Source organism: Dendrobates tinctorius, unplaced genomic scaffold, assembly GCF_039654945.1.
Source record: "Dendrobates tinctorius isolate UK_male_01 unplaced genomic scaffold, ASM3965494v1 ptg000138l, whole genome shotgun sequence".
In the NCBI taxonomy this organism is placed as follows: Eukaryota; Metazoa; Chordata; class Amphibia; order Anura; family Dendrobatidae; genus Dendrobates; species Dendrobates tinctorius.
This window is the reverse complement of record NW_027361806.1, coordinates 8,999,308-9,019,001: the sequence shown is the minus strand read 5'-3', so window position 1 is coordinate 9,019,001 and position 19,694 is coordinate 8,999,308. Positions and strand designations below refer to the sequence as shown.

The following is a 19,694-nucleotide window of genomic DNA, read 5'->3' as shown; positions in this document are numbered from 1 at the left end:
CTGACAGGCGGCCGCCGCAACTAATTTAGGCCCCGGCTTCAGTTTGGGCCTACCGCTGCGTCGCGGCCACGCCCCCCGCCCCTTTCTTCTAAGCGGGCTTCTCTCCCGCTCTTCCCAGGCCCTCCCACCGCCTGTCCTTCACCTGCCCAGCCTGTTATTGGCTAGAGGGCGGTGAATCGTTAACCCTGCGTGGTGCTCCGCCCTCCCTCCTCTCCTAAGGCGCGCTTTTTCTCAGGACGGCGCCATTTTCCCAGCCTGTTAGCCGGGCACCAGCTCCTCACTGGACAGCATCTTCTCCAGCTGGTTTTTTTCAGGAAGTCTGTCAGCCTGATTTCGCTCTGACCTGCATCCACTGACAGGTCGCAGAGCATCGCTTCTGGGGACACCGGACCGTGAGTAGCTCTGCACTGCAGACTGACCCTTCTCCGCCCTCTGTCCCCCAACCTTCCGGCATTACCTCAGCTTTTCACTATGTCTAAGTCTGATCGTACCCGCTCTACCGCCCCCCCCTGCACTTTAGTCAAGTACTTTGCATGTTCTTCGTGCAATCGCAAACTTCCCTCAGGCCAGTCCACTCCCCTCTGCCTGGATTGTAGCAATCCAATTCAGCCTGACGCCGTCCAGGAGCCATCTGCGGCCCCAGGTGAGAGTGAGCCCCCCATGCCTGGCTGGGCCTCCTCGCTATCTCAATCAGTGGCAGACCTCACCAGGGTGTCTAAGTCCCTGGTGGCCGTTCTTGATAAGTTGCCCCTGGACTCTTCAGCAGGGCCAAGCAGGTCCCAAATTGTTCCATCTGAATCAGCCAGCGGTAGTCGCAAAAGACCCAGGCAAGATTCCCAGCCGGAATCCTCTCCTAGTCCCATCTCACCGCATAGCCCTTCTCACCAGTCTCCCTCTCGGGCCTCCTCTCCCGAGTCAGGGGAAGTGCTTTCGGACAGGTCATCTGAGGGGATTTTAGAGCTGGATTCAGACCAGGATGCAAGCATGAAGGTCACAGTGCAGGACCTCATTGCTGCGATCCATCATACCTTCGATATTGCTGACTCCCCTGCGAAATCCTCAGATCAGGAGGTTTCGTTCAGACGGGCAGAAACTCCCTCCAGGGTTTTTCCTTTCCATTCCCAGTTTGGGAAAATTTTTACCAAGGAAAGAGAGGATCCGACCAGACGCTTTCAAAGAGGAAAACGTCTCGGCATACTCTACCCATTTGCTAAGGAGCTCACGGACAACTGGTCGGCCTCTCCCTCGGTCGATCCGCCCGTGTCCAGGCTATCCAATAACACGGTTCTCCCGCTTTCAGGCGTGGCGTCCCTAAAGGATTCTAATGACAGGATTATAGAATCCCTGGCGAAGTCTGCCTTTGAAGCGGCTTCAGCGGCGGTGTGTCCAATCTTTGCTTCATCCTGGACAGCAAAGACCATAGCCACGTGGGCAGACGACCTTCGGCAGGGCATCTTAGATAAGGCGCAACCGGAGCATTTGGCCAATCTCGCCAATCAGATCTCCCATGCTGGGGACTATCTTCTCTCCGCTTCCTTGGATGCTGCATCCTGTGCAGTTCAGGCGTCAAGCAACGTTATTGCAATTCGACGTACACTTTGGCTAAAGGCATGGCAAGCGGACTTGTCTTCTAAAAAGTCCCTCACTAACCTGCCTTTTCAGGGGGTGCGCCTCTTTGGGTCCCAATTGGACCAGATTATTAAGGACGCCACCGGAGGCACGAGTTCACTCCTCCCTCAGTCCAAGCCTCGCAGACCCCCACTAAGGCGTCAGTTTTGACCCTTTCGGACTTTCCGCCGTTTCAATACGGCGGACAACTCCTCCAGCCAACAGAGACCGCAGGCTCGCCAGGAGAGAAGGAAAGTTTCCTTCAGACCCACTCCTTCCTGGCGACCCCACTCCTCCCAGGGCAGACCGTCCAGATTTAGATCTGGACGGTCTACTTCTGCATGACTATCATCGGGCACGCGAAGGGCCTTTCCAATTGGGAGGTCGACTTCTTTCCTTCAGGGACGTTTGGCTGGCCGCCGTGGAGGACGCCTGGGTCAGGGAGGTCGTATCCTCAGGATACAAGATAGAGTTCGTCTCTCTCCCACGGGATCGTTTCTTCGAATCCCGGCCTCCAAAGGATCCAGCCTTGATCCTGGGGTTCTCTACAGCTATCGCCGCTCTCCTCAGTTCCGGGGTGATTGTGCCCGTTCCCGAATCGGAGCGCTTCACGGGGTTCTACTCGAACCTGTTTGTAGTGCCGAAAAAAGACGGCGCAGTTCGATCCATCTTGGATCTCAAGCTGCTCAACAAGAGGGTCCGCCTTCGCCACTTCCGCATGGAGTCGCTTCGCTCGGTCATCGCCTCCATGGAGGAGCAGGAATTCATGTGCTCAATAGACATCCAAGATGCCTATTTACATGTTCCAATTTTCTCCGGACATCAGAAGTTCCTGCGCTTTGCGATTCGACAGCACCACTACCAGTTTGTCGCACTGCCCTTCGGTCTTGCCACCGCTCCCAGAGTCTTCACGAAGATCATGGCTGCGTTGATGGCTTTGTTGAGAGTCAGAGGCCTCGTTCTTTTCCCGTACCTAGACGATATTCTGATCAAGGCTCCCTCATTCCAACAGGCTCACCAAAGTTTGTCAATCGTCCTGGACACTCTTTCCAATTTCGGGTGGATCGTCAACAGGAAAAAGTCCTGTCTGGTTCCTACCCAACGCCTGGTCTTTCTAGGTCTTCTGTTCGACACTCGTCGGTCAAGGGTCTTTCTCCCACAAGAAAAGATTCTCTCTCTGCAGCAGGAAGTACGATCGCTGCAGACCTCGCGATTCCCATCCCTCCGTACAGCCATGAGGGTCCTGGGAAAGATGGTCGCGGCGATAGAGGCAGTTCCCTTTGCCCAATTTCACGCCAGGCCTCTCCAGCAGGCCATTATGTCGAAATGGAGCAGGTCGCCTCGGTCCCTGGATCGCCCTGTCCATCTTTCTTACCGGATCAAGCGGTCTCAACTGGTGGTTGTCGTCACCTCTCATTCTATCGGGTCGATCCTTCCTTCCCATTCACTGGCAGATAGTAACCACAGATGCCAGTCTCCTCGGTTGGGGTGCTGTGTTCCGCAACCACACTGTTCAGGGTCGATGGTCGGATCGGGAATCAGCGCTACCGATCAACGTTCTGGAGATTCGAGCGATCCATCTTGCTCTGGTCCACTGGGAAAGGCTCCTCAAGGGACTGCCGGTACGGATTCAGACAGACAACGCCACAGCGGTGGCATATGTCAACCGCCAAGGGGGAACACGGAGTGTTTCAGCCCTGGCGGAGGTGTCCAAGATTCTTCGTTGGGCGGAGATTTCCGTCCCGACAATTTCCGCGGTTCACATTCCCGGCGTAGACAACTGGGCCGCCGATTTTCTCAGCCGCGAGGGTCTCGCGGCGGGAGAATGGTCCCTACATCCGGAAGTGTTTCATCTGCTCTGCCTTCGGTGGGGAACCCCGGATGTAGACCTCATGGCGTCTCGCCTCAACAGGAAAGTCCCACAATTCGTGTCCAGGTCTCGGGACCCTCTGGCAGTGGGCGCCGACGCCCTGGCCGTTCCTTGGTCCCAGTTCGAACTTCCCTACCTGTTCCCTCCTCTGCCTCTTCTTCCCAAGCTGTTGAAGAAGATCAAGGCAGAAGGACTTCCGGTCATTCTCATCGCCTCGAATTGGCCCAGAAGGTCTTGGTTCTTGGACATTGTCAACCTTCTCGCGGACGCCCCCTGGAAGCTTCCAGACAGAACAGATCTGCTGTCTCAGGGTCCGATTTGCCACCCCAATTCTCGGCCGCTCAATTTAACGGCGTGGCTGTTGAGACCGAGGTTCTGAAACGAGCAGGATTTTCCGACCACGTAATTCAGACCATGATCCGAGCCAGAAAGCCATCATCTTCCAAGATTTACTACCGTACTTGGAAGGCCTATTTCACTTGGTGTGAGACCAATGACGTCGCGCCCATGTCCTTTTCGCTCCCTTCAGTCCTAGCGTTTCTTCAGGCAGGATTGGATGCGGGGCTTGCCCTCAGTTCCCTGAAGGGTCAAGTTTCGGCGCTGTCCATTCTGTTTCAGAAAACGTTGGCTTCCCGTCCTCAGGTTAAGACCTTTCTTCAGGGCGTGGCTCACACGGTCCCGCCGTACCGGGCGCCCGTGGATCCATGGGATCTTAATCTGGTTCTTGAGGTTCTGCAAGGTCCGCCCTTTGAACCCCTCAGGGATATTTCCCTTTCTCTCCTTTCTTGGAAGGTAGCCTTTCTGGTGGCCATCACCTCCGTCCGGCGCGTGTCGGAATTGGCAGCTCTTTCGTGCCGCTCTCCCTTTCTGGTTCTCCACCAGGATAAGGTAGTTCTGCGGCCTCCGCCCTCGTTCCTTCCGAAGGTGGTGTCCTCGTTTCACCTCAACGAGGATATCGTGCTCCCGTCCTTTTGTCCGAATCCAACTCATCCCCGAGAGCGGTCCTTGAACAAGCTGGACCTGGTTAGGGCGGTAAGAGTCTATCTGTCTAGGACGACTTCCTTGCGAAAGACAGAGTCTCTTTTCATTATCCCTGATGGAGCGCGGAAAGGTCACCCGGCGTCAAAAGCCACCATTGCTCGCTGGATCAGATCGGCTATCCTGGAAGCCTACCGTGTTAAGCGTCGCGGAGCCCCTCCGGGTATCAGGGCCCACTCTACTCGAGCAGTGGGTGCCTCCTGGGCGGTGCGCCACAGAGCTTCCGCACTGCAGCTTTGCAAAGCTGCAACATTGTCATCGGTTCACACGTTTGTGAAATTCTACAGAGTCCACACCTACGCTTCGGCGGACGCCAGCCTAGGTAGACGGATTCTGCAGGCCGCGGTGGTGAGTCCGCTGGCCTGATGGAAGTTTGTTTCCCACCCCAGGGACTGCTTTGGGACGTCCCAAGGTCTCTGTGTCCCCCAATAAGGCGAACGAGAAAACAGGATTTTTGGGTTGCTTACCGTAAAATCTGTTTCTCGGAGCCTTCATTGGGGGACACAGCACCCTCCCATGTTTTACAGCTCCTGTTCTTACTTTGGTTGAATGGTTACAGTTGAGTTGTTTATGTTGTCAACCTATTCTGTTACTTCTCCTACTGCTTTCTCACTAACTGAGGAATTCTCTGCCGGTCGGTGGGGTGTACACTGCGGAGGAGGAGCTATCTTTTTTTGTGCATAGTGTCAGCCTCCTAGTGGCAGCAGCATACACCCAAGGTCTCTGTGTCCCCCAATGAAGGCTCCGAGAAACAGATTTTACGGTAAGCAACCCAAAAATCCTGTTTTAACTGTCTAGTAAATTTTACATAGATTTTAAGAACGATGCAGTAATCTAGAATATGTGATATGAAGATCCTGGGTTAGGTAATAATGTTGCCTTTAATGCTTGTATATCACTTGCAGGTTTCAACCTCTTCAAGACATTCTTTGAGAATGTCAATCTTTGTGACCATCGATTGAAGCGTCAGGGAACACAACTGGTGAGCGCTCCTGAGATCTGGAATATTTTACCGCAAATCTGCAGTCTGAAGTTTTTCTTTATTTGTGATATAAAAATCTTTCACGCCTTGATTCCCACATGAATGTTCAAGGAGATGGTGAAAAAAATGTGCTTGTGCCAGGCGCTTATGGCACCGCTTACCTTTCAGGCAACTAATGGACCTGATGTAATCAAATGCATAATAATAATATTTTTATTTCTATAGCGCCGACATATTCCGCAGCACTTTACATTTTATTGGGGACTTGTACAGACAATAGACATTATAGCATAACATTAGACACATAGATCAAAACAGATACCAAGAGGAATGAGGGCCCTGCTCGCAAGCTTACACTCTATGAGGAAAAAGGGGAGACACGAAAGGTACATGGTAACAATTGCTTTCGTTGTTCGGACCAGCTAAAGTGTAAGAATCGGGTGTTCCTGTTGCTGCATGAACGGTTATCAGCCTAAGTATGTAACAATACAGGCACAGAGGGCTATTAAATGCTTAAAGCATGTGAGAACATGATGTGAGGAACCTGGTTATGGTAAAAAAAAAATTTGTATGGGCAACACGGGGATAAGTTAAGTTAATGCATTGAGACGGTAGGCCAATCTGAATAAATGCGTTTTTAGGGCATGTTTAAAACTGTGGGGATTAGAGACTAATCATACTAGCCTGGGTAGTGCATTCCAAAGAATTGGCACAACACATGAAAAGTCTTGGAGACAGGAGTGGGAGGTTCTGATTATTGAGGATGTTAACCTTAGGTCATTAGCAGAACGGAGGGCACTGGTAGGGTGGTAGACTGAGACGAGGGAGGAGATGTAGGGTGGTGCTGAGCCATGGAGGGCTTTGTGGGTGAGGGTAATAAGTTTGTACTGGATTCTGGAGTGGATGGGTAACCAGTGTAATGACTGGCACAAGGTAGAGGCATCGGTGTAACGATTGGTGAGGAATATGATCCTGGCTGCCGCATTCAAGACAGATTGGAGAGGGGAGAGTTTGGTAAGAGGGAGACCGATTAGTAGAGAGTTACAATAGTCCAGACGAGAATGAATAAGAGAAACAGTAAGCGTTTTTGCAGAGTCGAAAGTAGAAAGGGTCGAATTCTAGAAATGTTTTGGAGGTGCAGATAACAAGAGCGAGCCAATGATCGGATGTGGAGGGGGTTAATGAAAGCTCGGAATCAAGTATGACCCCAAGACAGCGGGCATGTTGCTGAGGAGTAATGGTGGAACCACACACAGAAATGGCAATGTCGGGCATAGGTAGGTTAGTAGAGGGAGGAAACACAAGGATTTCAGTTTTTGACAGGTTCAGTTTCAGATAGAGGGAGGACATGATGTTAGAGACAGCGGTAAGACAATCACTGGAGTTTTCTAAAAAGACAGGTGTAAAATCAGGAGAAGTGTATAATTGGGTGTCATCAGCATAGAGATGGTACTGGAAACCAAATCTACTGATTGTTTGACCAATGGGGCAGTTCGTGATCATTGCTGTTCTTTCGGATGGGGGGATAAGTTACTAACTACTGGGGGTCGAACCAGTATCCTGGTAATGGGGCTGAGATAGACACCATAGATGGAGATCCTTCACCATTAGCCAGAGCCTTTCAGTGAGTGCAGTTGTTTTCTGCTTCCCCTCATTTATTGTACCGGGGTGGGAGTTAAGAAACATATAAGTTATCTTCTTTTATTATTTCTTTTGGTCTTCATCATTCACTTTTTTTGGCAGCACGTTGAGAAACTGGAATTGATCGGCATGGATTTCATCTGGAAAGTGGCAGTGGAATCTCCCGATGAAGAAATCGCCAACGAAGCTATACAGCTGATCATCAACTACAGCTACATCAGTCTCAACCCCCGGCTGAAAAAAGTGAGCGAGTGCATGTCTTGTGAGCAAATAGAAATTTAATCTGTGTATCGGTGAAATCCAGATATGTGTCCATTTATTTTACAGGATTCGGTCTCTCTGCACAAGAAATTCATAGCCGATTGCTATACGCGGCTAGAGGTAAGAATCGAGCTTGCATTGCTTTGCCTGTTTTTGTAATGTGTTTACCCTTATTCAGGTTAAATGGATTGATCACAGCAGCACAGAGTATTTTAGGACGTTGATGTAAAAGCTGCTTTGTAAGGGAGGACAGTTGTGTGTATGACATTCAGTGTCAGCATGTAAGGAGGAGAGTGGAAGTTACATAGTGAAAGGAGCACGGTCATGAGCAGCGCAGAGTATTTCAGCAGATGAATGTGCTAATCTTTTGGATCTATACTACTAGAGGGTGGGAATGATGAATGCGGTAAGGCAAAATTCACCGCATCAGGTTATTTTTGCTTTGTGCTGTAGGCAGAGACGTTTTTCCTTTCTGTTTTTAGGCTGCAAGTTCTGCACTCGGAGGCCCCACTCTCACCCATGCAGTCACCAGAGCTACAAAAATGCTGACTGCCACTGCTATGCCATCAGTGGCCACCTCCGTGCAGTCTCCATACAGGTGAGGGTCCGCAGAGCCAAGTGGGACGTAGATGGCAGTAGAAATCCCTATTTCATCCTAAACTAAGCTGTGTGTTTTCCACATTGATGTTTAGGTTTAGCGTCCCTTTACAATGCAATTACTGCTGATTGTCTTTGGTTTTTACATTATTGCAATCATCTTTTTTTTTTTTTCTTTGGCAGGTCAACCAAATTGGTCATAATCGAGAGGCTTCTTTTGCTGGCAGAGCGCTATGTGATCACTATCGAGGTAAATGGGCCATTGGCACTTCTGGGTACACAAGACCATAGCCATAAAATAACTAACCTTGGTGAGCTAGAGATGTATGATAATATAGGAACATAGAAGTTGGTAGTCTACAGTAGCCGTATTGCACAGACAGTTACACGCTGTACTAGCTGCATTTTTTGGCAAATTATTGGGTTGTGCTCATCTCTACAGCGTCACTGCTTTTCTTTGGTGTTGACTTTTATTTTTTTTTTCCCACTGCAGGATCTGTACTCTGTTCCCAGAACTATTCTACCTCACGGTGCTTCTTTTCATGGGCATCTCTTGACGCTGAACCTTACTTATGAGTCTACCAAAGATACATTCACCATAGAGGTCTGTGCGCACTCATATATTTATTTCTCTGTTACAGGAGTCAATATTCTGATGTATCTGATTACGAGGGGTTGTAATTGCTCTGGTTATTTACAAGGGAAATTAAAATGAAAAAAGATAAAATATTCCATAAATGTCTGATAGAATAAGTGCACTCAGTTGTGTTGGGAAATCCCAAAGCTGTGAATAGAGAGTCTGCGCCACCTCTCCTGTTACTACAGGTCAAGCACCAACGGGGACTCTAGATACTCGTACAGGTGTGACCTGCCTCTGTTAGACGTTTATGGGTGTCTTGTGGATATACCATGAACATCTGTTGGGAGATGTATCAGACCTGGCCGGTCTCAAAAGGCCAGCGTTCACAGTCCGAGTGGCTATGTGTCTCCTTATCTGATCTTGACAGCCTCATTTATGACAACAAGGATGTTGAGTTTGGGTCAGGAGACCCATGGCCGACCCAGACATTGTGGTATGTAATTGGACCGTGAATATCCAATGTGTGCAATAAGTTACTTTTAGAAAATAATTCCTGTCCTGATGCAGAACTTGTTTAGGAGAAATATATGGACCCGACCCCATACAGTGAGCAGTTATTTACCATGCAAATATATATTATAATATTGGGAAAAACTAGTGTAGTCAAACAAAATATCTGAAACCAACACATTATGGTATATACCAGTAAAAAGTAATACAGGGAATATTTATTTGTGTGATGTGTGCAGGCAGATAAGACTTGTCATTTATGTACCAGGCCCACAGCAATGAGACGATCGGCAGCGTCCGCTGGAAGATAGCCCGGCACCTGAACTGTCCCATAGAAAACATGCAAATATTTGCTAACGAGAGCTTGGTAAGTAGCGTTCTTGAGCTCCGAATTGTCCCTTTGCTCTTCTAAGAAAGCTGTAAAAATACCTTTTTGAGAGTGATTTCTTCATTATCAGGTACTACATGAAATAAATCACCTTTGGGTCAGCAGCACTCACTCTTACGTCTTCAGTAACCTGGCGTCTGCTCTGTTGTAGCTGACGGTGAATAAAGACCAGAAGTTGCTCCATCAGTTGGGATTTTCGGATGACCAGTCACTCACTGTGAAGACCACAGGCAGTGGTACCCCGTCTGGGAGCTCCACAGAAACCTCCTCTGCTTCCAGCAGCAGCGCCGGCTTCAGCTCATCGTATGTTATGGAACAGGTATGTAGGGTAAGGCCAGCAACACAAGTCCAGGGCCATCAGTAAGGACGACGCATACTTTTTACCCCTTAATGGCTCCTCTATAGGTGGACTTATTTTTAGAGGACTTAAATTGAGTATCTTTGTGACTTGTTTCCGATCCCTCTTTCCAGGAAAAGTCCCTCCCAGGCGTGGTGATGGCATTAGTCTGCAATGTGTTTGACATGCTCTATCAACTAGCCAACCTGGAAGAGCCCAGGTAATTGTGCGTTATACCTCAGCCTTCCATAATGTTACTGTATGTATCAAGCTACTTTATACTGAGTGCACTGATGAACGTCCATCTCTGCAGGATCACCCTACGAGTTCGGAAACTTCTTCTGCTGATTCCTACAGATCCAGCAGTGCAGGAAGCACTGGATCAGCTTGACTCTCTGGGCAGGAAGGTAAATGAAGTTTCCACTCACTCAAGTCATTGCACCCCACAATCTAACTGAGCATTTTTTTTTTTTAATAAATGCTTCTTATCCACTCAGAAGACACTTCTGTCAGAGTCCCAGCCTTCAAAATCCCCATCTCTGTCCTCCAAACATCATCACCAACCCAGCGCCAGCTCCATCCTGGAAAGTCTGTTCAGATCTTCTGCCCCTGGCATGTCCACCTTCCGTGTCCTGTACAATTTAGAGGTAATCACAGAATGTTACCTCTGAATAACATATGTATTCTTACATACATATGATCTACATAAAAGCCGCTGTGTGCATACATTACTTACATGCTGTATTAAACCCCAGAGCTACGCTCACTATTCTGCTGGTGCAGTCTGTGTACATACATTATATTACTTACCCTGTACTGATCATGAGTTACGTTCTGTATTATACTCCAGAGCTGCACTCACTATTCTGCTGGTGCAGTCACTGTGTACATACATTACTGATCCTGTACTGATCCTGAGTTACATCCTGTATTATACTCCAGAGCTGCACTCGCTATTCTGCTGGTGCAGTCACTGTGTACATACATTACTGATCCTGAGTTACATCCTGTATTATACTCCAGAGCTGCACTCACTATTCTGCTGGTGCAGTCACTGTGTACATACATTATATTACTTACCCTGTACTGATCATGAGTTACGTTCTGTATTATGCTCCAGAGCTGCACTCACTATTCTGCCAGAGGAGTCATTGGTGAATCAGGCCTTGAGAAAAAAGTAACACCACAGGAATCTGCTCACATAATGATTTGTGGTCCGGCAGCAGCATTGGGGTGTGAAATGTATTTCGGTGATGTCGTCGTCTTTTCCGTCTCTCCAGGCTGACTTCTCTCTGTGAAGTATACCCTGATTTCGGTACTCCCTTTTTAGGTTTATGGCATTACAAAAGGCCATATACAAGCTTCACTATTAAGCAATTCTAGTTGATGATAGACCATTCCTGGAAGAGTGTAGATAATATTGCAGGTTGCTGCTCTTCTCAGGTTTTCTTTGCTCATCGCTCGGCCGGTGACTACTTCTGTTTCCCATTCAGGTTCTCAGCTCCAAGTTGATGCCGACGGCCGATGATGAGATGGCAAGAAACTGCGCCAAGTCCTTCTGTGAAAACTTTCTTAAAGCTGGAGGATTAAGGTCGGCTACTGTCCTGCTCACTACAACTTTCTAATTCTCTGCTTGCTGTCTGAAAGTGAAACCGTCTATTTTTACAACTGGTTTCTAAAACATTTGTTCTGTGCATTTTTTATAGCTGAAACCAGTACTTCATGTTTCACTTATAAATACCTCCAAGCAAAATTTATGTAAAACATGCGGAGGAGGAGGACTTACATTGTAAGGCTTAAAAGTCTCCTCACCTTGACATGACAGGCTTGACATGTCACTGTCCGCAAGGCGACACTTTACCCCTTGGCGTCATATAGTCCCTTATGTCACTGATTCACGCTGTCGCCTTTTGTTTCCCTGCAGTTTGGTCGTGAACGTCATGCAGAGAGACTCAATCCCTTCCGAGGTGGACTACGAGACAAGACAAGGAGTCTACTCCATCTGTCTGCAGCTCGCCAGGTTTGCACATTAACAGGGATCAGTGACCTATAAGGCCGATTCTTCCCGTGTTGTGAATGAGTTGCCTTTCTCTCAGGTTTTTGCTGGTGGGGCAGACCATGCCAGCCGCATTCGATGAAGACCTGGCAAAAGACGGCGTCGAGGGGCTGTCATCAAGACCTTTCCGGAATGCTGGTCGACAGTCTAGTAGACAGATGTCCATTTGTGGGACTCCAGAAAAGTCCTCGTATCGACAGCTGTCTGTCTCAGACCGGTCGTCTATCAGAGTGGAGGAGATTATTCCTGCCGCTCGAGTTGCTATTCAGGTGATTTCTGACATCAGGATGTGTCCTCTAGGTCAGGGTTGTGTCATTCCATACTAAGTAAATATATTTTCCCCTTTTGTATCTTTGCAGACCATGGAGGTAAATGATTTCACGCTCACAGTCGCCTGCTTCATGCGCCTGTCCTGGGCTGCAGCCGCTGGAAGATTAGACCTTGTCGGCAGCAACCAACCTATCAAAGAAAGTAACAACACTCTGTTTCCTGCCGGGCTGCGGAGCCGACTAAGCAGCTCAGGTGAGAGGCAGTCATTATACAAATTAGGATAGTTTCACAATTGCGCTTTATAGCGCAGCGACGGCCTGCGCACGGCCGCCGCTAAGTTCCGCCCCCTGCCGGCTCCCTGCCCACCCCATCCGGTCATCGCCTCCTACTAGGGCACATGGGCGCTTGCGATCTGCGCACCCTATCTTTAGCATAGGGTGCGCAGATCGTGCGCTGGCCGTTATCTAGCAGGATTTTGCCGTGCGCTGCGCACTTTTGAAGGTGTGCCGTGCGCGCCGAAATGCAACATGCTGCGTTCGGCGCACACGGGCGCACCTTCAAAAGTGCGCAGCGCACGGCAAAATCCTGCTAGCGCACGGCCAGCGCACGATCTGCGCACCCTTTGCTAAAGATGTGGTGCGCAGATCGCAAGCGCCCATGTGCGCTAGTAGGAGGCGATGACCGGATGGGGCGGGCAGGGGGCGGGGCTTAGTGGCGGCCGTGCGCAGGCCGTCGCTGCGCTATAAAGCGCAAATGTGAAACTAGCCTTACAGATAGCTAAGCCGCAAAATACCATCTCTTCTGGTAATTCGGAGTTACCTCTTGTATTATACTCCAGAGCTGCACTCACTATTCTGCTGGTGCAGTCACTGTGTACACGCAGAAGAAGAAAGACGCGCACTCTTGCTGTGGAGATAGGTGCTGACTGTACGTGGAGGGTCCACAAACAATAGTCAGTAGATAAACAGTCGCACTCAAGTGTGGATTAATCTTGCCAAAAAATCTTGAAGATTTTGTGAAATTTTTGGATTTTTATTTTATTTCAAATACATCAAATAGTGTAACACCGCAGACAAAAGAAGTATCCAAAGTGTGGGTATAATATCGTAATCCAGGATATGAGTTCAAGATACGACTTCAACTCAAAAATATTTCACAAATCCGTTCATTCCTCACCCAAGAATCTGCAAAAACCCTAGTCCATGCCCTCATAATCTCTCGCCTTGACTACTGCAACCTCCTGCTCTGTGACCTCCCCTCAAACACTCTCGCACCCCTCCAATCAAACACTCTCGCACCCCTCCAATCTATTCTAAACTCTGCTGCCCGACTAATCCACCTGTCCCCCCGCTATTCCCCAGCTTCTCCCCTCTGTCAATCCCTTCACTGGCTCCCCATTGCCCAGAGACTCCATTACAAAACCCTAACCATGACATACAAAGCCATCCACAACCTGTCCCCTCCATACATCTGTGACCTCGTCTCCCGGTACTTTCCCGCACGCAACCTCCGATCCTCACAAGATCTCCTTCTCTACTCCCCTCTTATCTCCTCTTCCCACAATCGCATAGAAGATTTCTCTCGCGCATCCCCCCTACTCTGGAACTCTCTACCACAACATATCAGACTCTCACCTACCATCGAAACCTTCAAAAAGAGCCTGAAGACCCACCTCTTCCGACAAGCCTATAACCTGCAGTAACCACCGATTGACCAAACCGCTGCACGACCAGCTCTACCCTCGCCTACTGTATTATCACCCATCCCTTGTAGATTGTGAGCCCTCGCGGGCAGGGTCCTCTCTCCTCCTGTACCAGTTATGACTTGTATTGTTTAAGATTATTGTACTTGTTTTTATTATGTATACCCTCCTTACATGTAAAGCGCCATGGAATAAATGGCGCTATAACAATAAATAATATGAGTATGCTATGGTTACGTTTCGACCTACTAAGAGGCCTTTCTCAAACCATACTCAAGTAGTATCAAGGAAAAGATTAATTAGAGCATTTCAAGAAGTCCCAAACATCAGCCCCTGTTTGGGACTTCTTGAAATGCTCTAATTAATCTTTAGTAGGTCGAAACGTAACCATAGTATGCTCATACTCGTATTTGAAATAAAATAAAAATCCCAAAATTTCACAATCTTCAAGATTTTTTGGCAAGATTAATCCACACTTGAGTGCGACTGTTTATCTACTGACTACAGTCACTGTGTACAGACATTACATTACTGATCCTGTACTGATCCTGAGTTACATCCTGTATTATACTCCAGAGCTGCACTCACTATTCTGCTGGTGCAGTCACTGTGTACAGACATTACATTACTGATCCTGAGTTACATCCTGTATTATACTCCAGAGCTGCACTCACTATTCTGCTGGTGCAGTCACTGTGTACATACATTACATTACTGATCCTGAGTTACATCCTGTATTATACTCCAGAGCTGCACTCACTATTCTGCTGGTGCAGTCACTGTGTACATACATTACATTACTGATCCTGAGTTACATCCTGTATTATACTCCAGAGCTGCACTCACTATTATGCTGGTGTACATAGCCTGGTGTAAATACTACACTTCTCAAATTATAGAAAACAAAAAGCAAAAAACACAAATATCCTGAACTAAAAAGTAAAAAAATATACTGCAAATAATGCTAAAGGTAATAATAATAACCCTTATTCACATTTATGCCACTTGGCAAGTGAAAAGGTTTTAAATACTAGAGTAGGGACTGTCCCACAAGGGTTGCCGTGACGTGGCGGGATGGCTTGTACATTATTTTGATCAAAATTATGTTTACTAAATACCCTTATTATTATTATTATTATTACCTTTAGCATGATTTGCAGTATATTTTTTTACTTTTTAGTTCAGGATATTTGTGTTTTTTGCTTTTTGTTTTCTCTGGTTAATGGTCATGTGTTAATATGCACTTACATTGTGCATACACATTAACTTTTCTCAGTTCAGATTTGTTTTTTCTTTTTTCTCAAATTATGTAAGATTTCTGCTCTGAAGGTGACTTTGAATTCATAATGAATTCATAATGCAGTCTATTTACAAAGAACCTCAAGGACATAATTCTATATTTCATGTAACAAGTTTGCAAACTGGAGAAAAAAAATGTATAAGTCTCGTCGGCAAGTCCGTGGTCAGCACATGTTTCTCTTTATTGCAGGAAGTAACTGCAGCTCTGGCAGCGAGGGAGAAGCCATTTCACTACATGCCTGGATCTGCGTCCGGCAGCAGTCTGTGTCCACCAAAGATGCCATTATTGCTGGAGAGGCCTTATCTCTGCTGGTCACGTGTCTTCAGCTCCGCAGCCAACAGCTGGGTACATATGAGATGCCATAACCCATCTTCCTTAAAACCTCTTAATATTAAATGTCTTCAAACATAGCTTTATCATCATATGCCTTGAATTTTAATGTCATGTAAATATTATTGTCACTTAATATAAGTCTCGAATGTGGGTGCATTTTTTATGCACATTTTTTCATTGCCACATTGCAGCCACTAGAGGGAGCTGACTGTATAACGTATATATCGTAGCTCCCAATGCAACTGTCTAAACCAGAACTGCATGCTCCCCCTAGTGGTGGCTGCTGGTACAACAAATATAGCAGGAACAGGGGTGGAAGCTGCATTTTACTACACTCCCTCCTATAGTATTTGCATAGAAATTAAAAGCTTGAGTACAGTGCTCTTCAGACACAAATTGTCCATGCCTTTTTTTATTGCTGCAGTCATATCTTTATTACTTAATTGCTTTTTGTTTCATGCAGGATCCTTCTACAATCTGCCTTCAGTTACTGACTTCACCATCGATATTCTCCTGGGGTCTCCCAGTGCAGAGGTAAGTTGCTCCCGGGATTGTTTCCAGATGTCCAACATTTCCTAAATCACATCCGATGTATGTACACAGTCACAAATACACAATTTGTGCATCCCCACAGATCAGACGTGTTGCGTGTGACCAGCTGTACACCCTGAGTCAGACCGACACCTCCACGTACCTCGAGGTCCAGAAACCCAACCTCTTCCTTCTCAACGTCATCCTGTCTGCACAGCTGCCGCTCTGGTCGCCGACCAGCATCATGAGAGGAATCAACCAGAGGTAAGTCCTGTGCGTGTGTCGGCTCTGGATTCCGCTTTATGAGCCTTGTAGGACTTCTCTATATAAAGGTATAATGTTCAGCCAGGGATCATTGATGGAAATGAATGAAAACCTCAATGTTTCTTCTTTTTAGGTTATTGGCCCAGTGCACTGAGTATTTTGATTTACGTTGTCAGCTCCTCGATGACCTCACAAGTAGGTGTCGTTGCAATCAATAGATAACTATATACATTAATTTACTATATCTAGAAAGGGGTAAACATCAACCTATCTATAGGCGCTATTCCCATGGGAGGGTTATTAACGACTGAAGTTACGGTCAACAATGTTGAGCCCAATTTAAAGGGCATGTATGAAGTTAGATACCGGACCAGCTCTGCAACATTGCACCTGCAGATCAGATACAATTTTCAACATGGCTCATTCCGTTTAACATTGTTATTGTATGGCTTCTATCTCTGATGGAGGCGATTCTGATCACAGTGTTCATTCCCCTCAGCCTCGGAGATGGAGCAGTTAAGCATCAGCCCTGCGACCATGTTGGAGGACGAGATAATGTGGCTGGATAACTTCGAGCCAAACCGAACAGCGGAGTGTGAAACCAGCGAGGCGGACAACGTGTGGCTGGCTGGTCATCTCAGGCTCATCAAGACGCTCCTGTCATTGTGCGGTGGCGAAAAAGAAATGCTCGGTCAGTGTATAAACAAAGCTACAGTCACCCCACACACAGCAGTCCATAGTGCCGCCTCTCTCTGAATCATGGCTTTGTGTATGGTATACAGGTCCTTCTCTTATTAAACAGCTGATGGATGATTTCCTCTTCCGTGCCTCAAGAATAATTCTAAACAGCAACTCGCCCGCCGGTAGTGGAGCATTGAGTCAGCAAGACTTCCACCCCAAGTAAGATATCCTCCAGGTTTATGAGAATTTAACATTCAGCTTCAGTTTTTATCACTTTTTGCAAGACTTAAGGCAAAGTATAAAACTGCTGTATTACTGACAGAATGTACAAGAATGAAACTCCTATAATACTGCTCCAATGTACAAGCGTATATCTACTATAATACTGCTCCAATGTACAAGCGTATATCTACTATAATACTCCTCCTATGTACAAGAATATAACTACTGTAATACTGCTCCTATGTACAAGAATATAACTACTATAATACTGCCCCCTATGTACAAGAATATTACTATAATACTCCTCCCTATGTACAAGAATATAACTACTATAATACTGCCCCCTATGTACAAGAAAATAACTACTATAATACTGCCCCCTATCTACAAGAATATAACTACTATAATACTGTTCCCTATGTACAAGAATATAACTACTATAATACTGCCCCTATGTACAAGAATATAACTGCTATAATACTGCTCCCTATGTACAAGAATATAACTACTATAATACTGCTCCTATGTACAAAAATATAACTATTATAATACTGCCCCCTATGTACAAGAATATTACTATAATACTCCCTATGTACAAGAATATAACTACTATAATACTGTCCCTATGTACTAGAATATAACTACTATAATACTGCCCCCTATGTACAAGAAAATAACTACTATAATACTGCCCCTAGCTACAAGAATATAACTACTATAATACTGCTCCCTATGTACAAGAATATAACTACTATAATACTGCCCCTATGTACAAGAATATAACTGCTATAATACTGCTCCCTATGTACAAGAATATAACTACTATAATACTGCCCCTATGTACAAAAATATAACTATTATAATACTGCCCCCTATGTACAAGAATATTACTATAATACTCCCTATGTACAAGAATATAACTACTATAATACTGTCCCTATGTACAAGAATATAACTACTATAATACTGCCCCCTATGTACAAGAAAATAACTACTATAATACTGCCCCTATCTACAAGAATATAACTACTATAATACTGCCCCCTATGTACAAGAATATAACTACTATAATACTGCCCCCTATGTACAAGAATATAACTACTATAATTCTGTCCCCTATGTACAAGAATATAACTACTATAATTCTGTCCCTATGTACAAGAATATAACTACTATAATACTGCTCCCTATGTACAAGAATATAACTACTATAATACTGCTCCCTATGTACAAGAATATAACTACTATAATACAGCCCCCTATGTACAAGAATATAACTACTATAATACTGCTCCCTATGTACAAGAATATAACTACTATAATACTGCTCCCTATGTACAAGAATATAACTACTATAATACAGCCCCCTATGTACAAGAATATAACTACTATAATTCTGTCCCTATGTACAAGAATATAACTACTATAATTCTGTCCCTATGTACAAGAATATAACTACTATAATACTGCTCCCTATGTACAAGAATATAACTACTATAATACTGCCCCTATGTACAAGAATATAACTACTATAATACTGCCCCTATGTACAAGAATATAACTACTATAATACTGCTCCCTATGTACAAGAATATAACTACTATAATACTGCTCCCTATGTACAAGAATATAACTACTATAATACTGCCCCTATGTACAAGAATATAACTACTATAATACTGCTCCCTATGTACAAGAATATAACTACTATAATACTGCCCCCTATGTACAAGAATATAACTACTATAATACTGCTCCCTATGTACAAGAATATAACTACTATAATACTGCTCCCTATGTACAAGAATATAACTACTATAATACTGCTCCCTATGTACAAGAATATAACTACTATAATACTGCTCCCTATGTACAAGAATATAACTACTATAATACTGCTCCCTATGTACAAGAATATAACTACTATAATACTGCCCCCTATGTACAAGAATATAACTACTATAATGCTGCTCCTAAAAGAATACTCTGATGCTGCTTTTTATAGATAAGATTATATATATTCTATATTCTCACATTTGTGTTTCTCGGGGATCGTTGCAGGTGCAGCTCAGTGAACAGTCGTCTTGCAGCGTACGAGGTGCTGGTGATGCTTGCAGAGAGTTCTCTTACCAATCTACAACTCATCACCACAGAGCTGCTGTCCATGCACCATCAGCCGGATCCCGCACTCACCAAGGAGTTTGATGTGAGTGTAGTTACCGCAGATCTGCCGGCACACACAGATTTGGCATCTTCGATCTTTTCTATTATGTAGATTTATCCTTCTTATCTGATATTTCTTCTTTTTAACTTTCCAGTTTCTGCCCCCAGTCGACAGCAGGTCGAACTCTGGATTTGTCGGTCTTAAGAATGGAGGCGCCACGTGCTACATGAACGCCGTCTTCCAGCAGCTGTATATGCAGCCAGGTCTTCCTGAGGTCCGGTAATCGCTTATACTCTGTTTTGTGTTATCTCCTGCTTAGTCTTATCCCAGAGCGCCCCCTAGTAGTGGCTGCAGGCCGA

At 45.9% G+C, this 19,694-nt stretch overlaps 1 protein-coding gene across 1 annotated transcript in view; it reads left to right on the top strand.

Moving 5' to 3' along the window:
• USP24 (ubiquitin specific peptidase 24) overlaps positions 1 to 19,694 on the top strand; it is a 114,802-nt gene that overhangs the window by 83,559 nt on the left and 11,549 nt on the right. Inside the window, 23 exon segments of the mRNA XM_073544547.1 lie at positions 5,422 to 5,498; positions 7,242 to 7,382; positions 7,467 to 7,520; positions 7,883 to 7,998; positions 8,181 to 8,247; positions 8,491 to 8,601; positions 9,356 to 9,454; positions 9,627 to 9,794; positions 9,947 to 10,032; positions 10,126 to 10,219; positions 10,310 to 10,459; positions 11,306 to 11,403; positions 11,737 to 11,832; positions 11,909 to 12,137; positions 12,228 to 12,390; positions 15,330 to 15,485; positions 15,937 to 16,007; positions 16,108 to 16,268; positions 16,402 to 16,463; positions 16,768 to 16,959; positions 17,051 to 17,168; positions 19,233 to 19,377; positions 19,490 to 19,609. Coding sequence (XP_073400648.1) covers positions 5,422 to 5,498; positions 7,242 to 7,382; positions 7,467 to 7,520; positions 7,883 to 7,998; positions 8,181 to 8,247; positions 8,491 to 8,601; positions 9,356 to 9,454; positions 9,627 to 9,794; positions 9,947 to 10,032; positions 10,126 to 10,219; positions 10,310 to 10,459; positions 11,306 to 11,403; positions 11,737 to 11,832; positions 11,909 to 12,137; positions 12,228 to 12,390; positions 15,330 to 15,485; positions 15,937 to 16,007; positions 16,108 to 16,268; positions 16,402 to 16,463; positions 16,768 to 16,959; positions 17,051 to 17,168; positions 19,233 to 19,377; positions 19,490 to 19,609 — 2,774 coding nt within the window.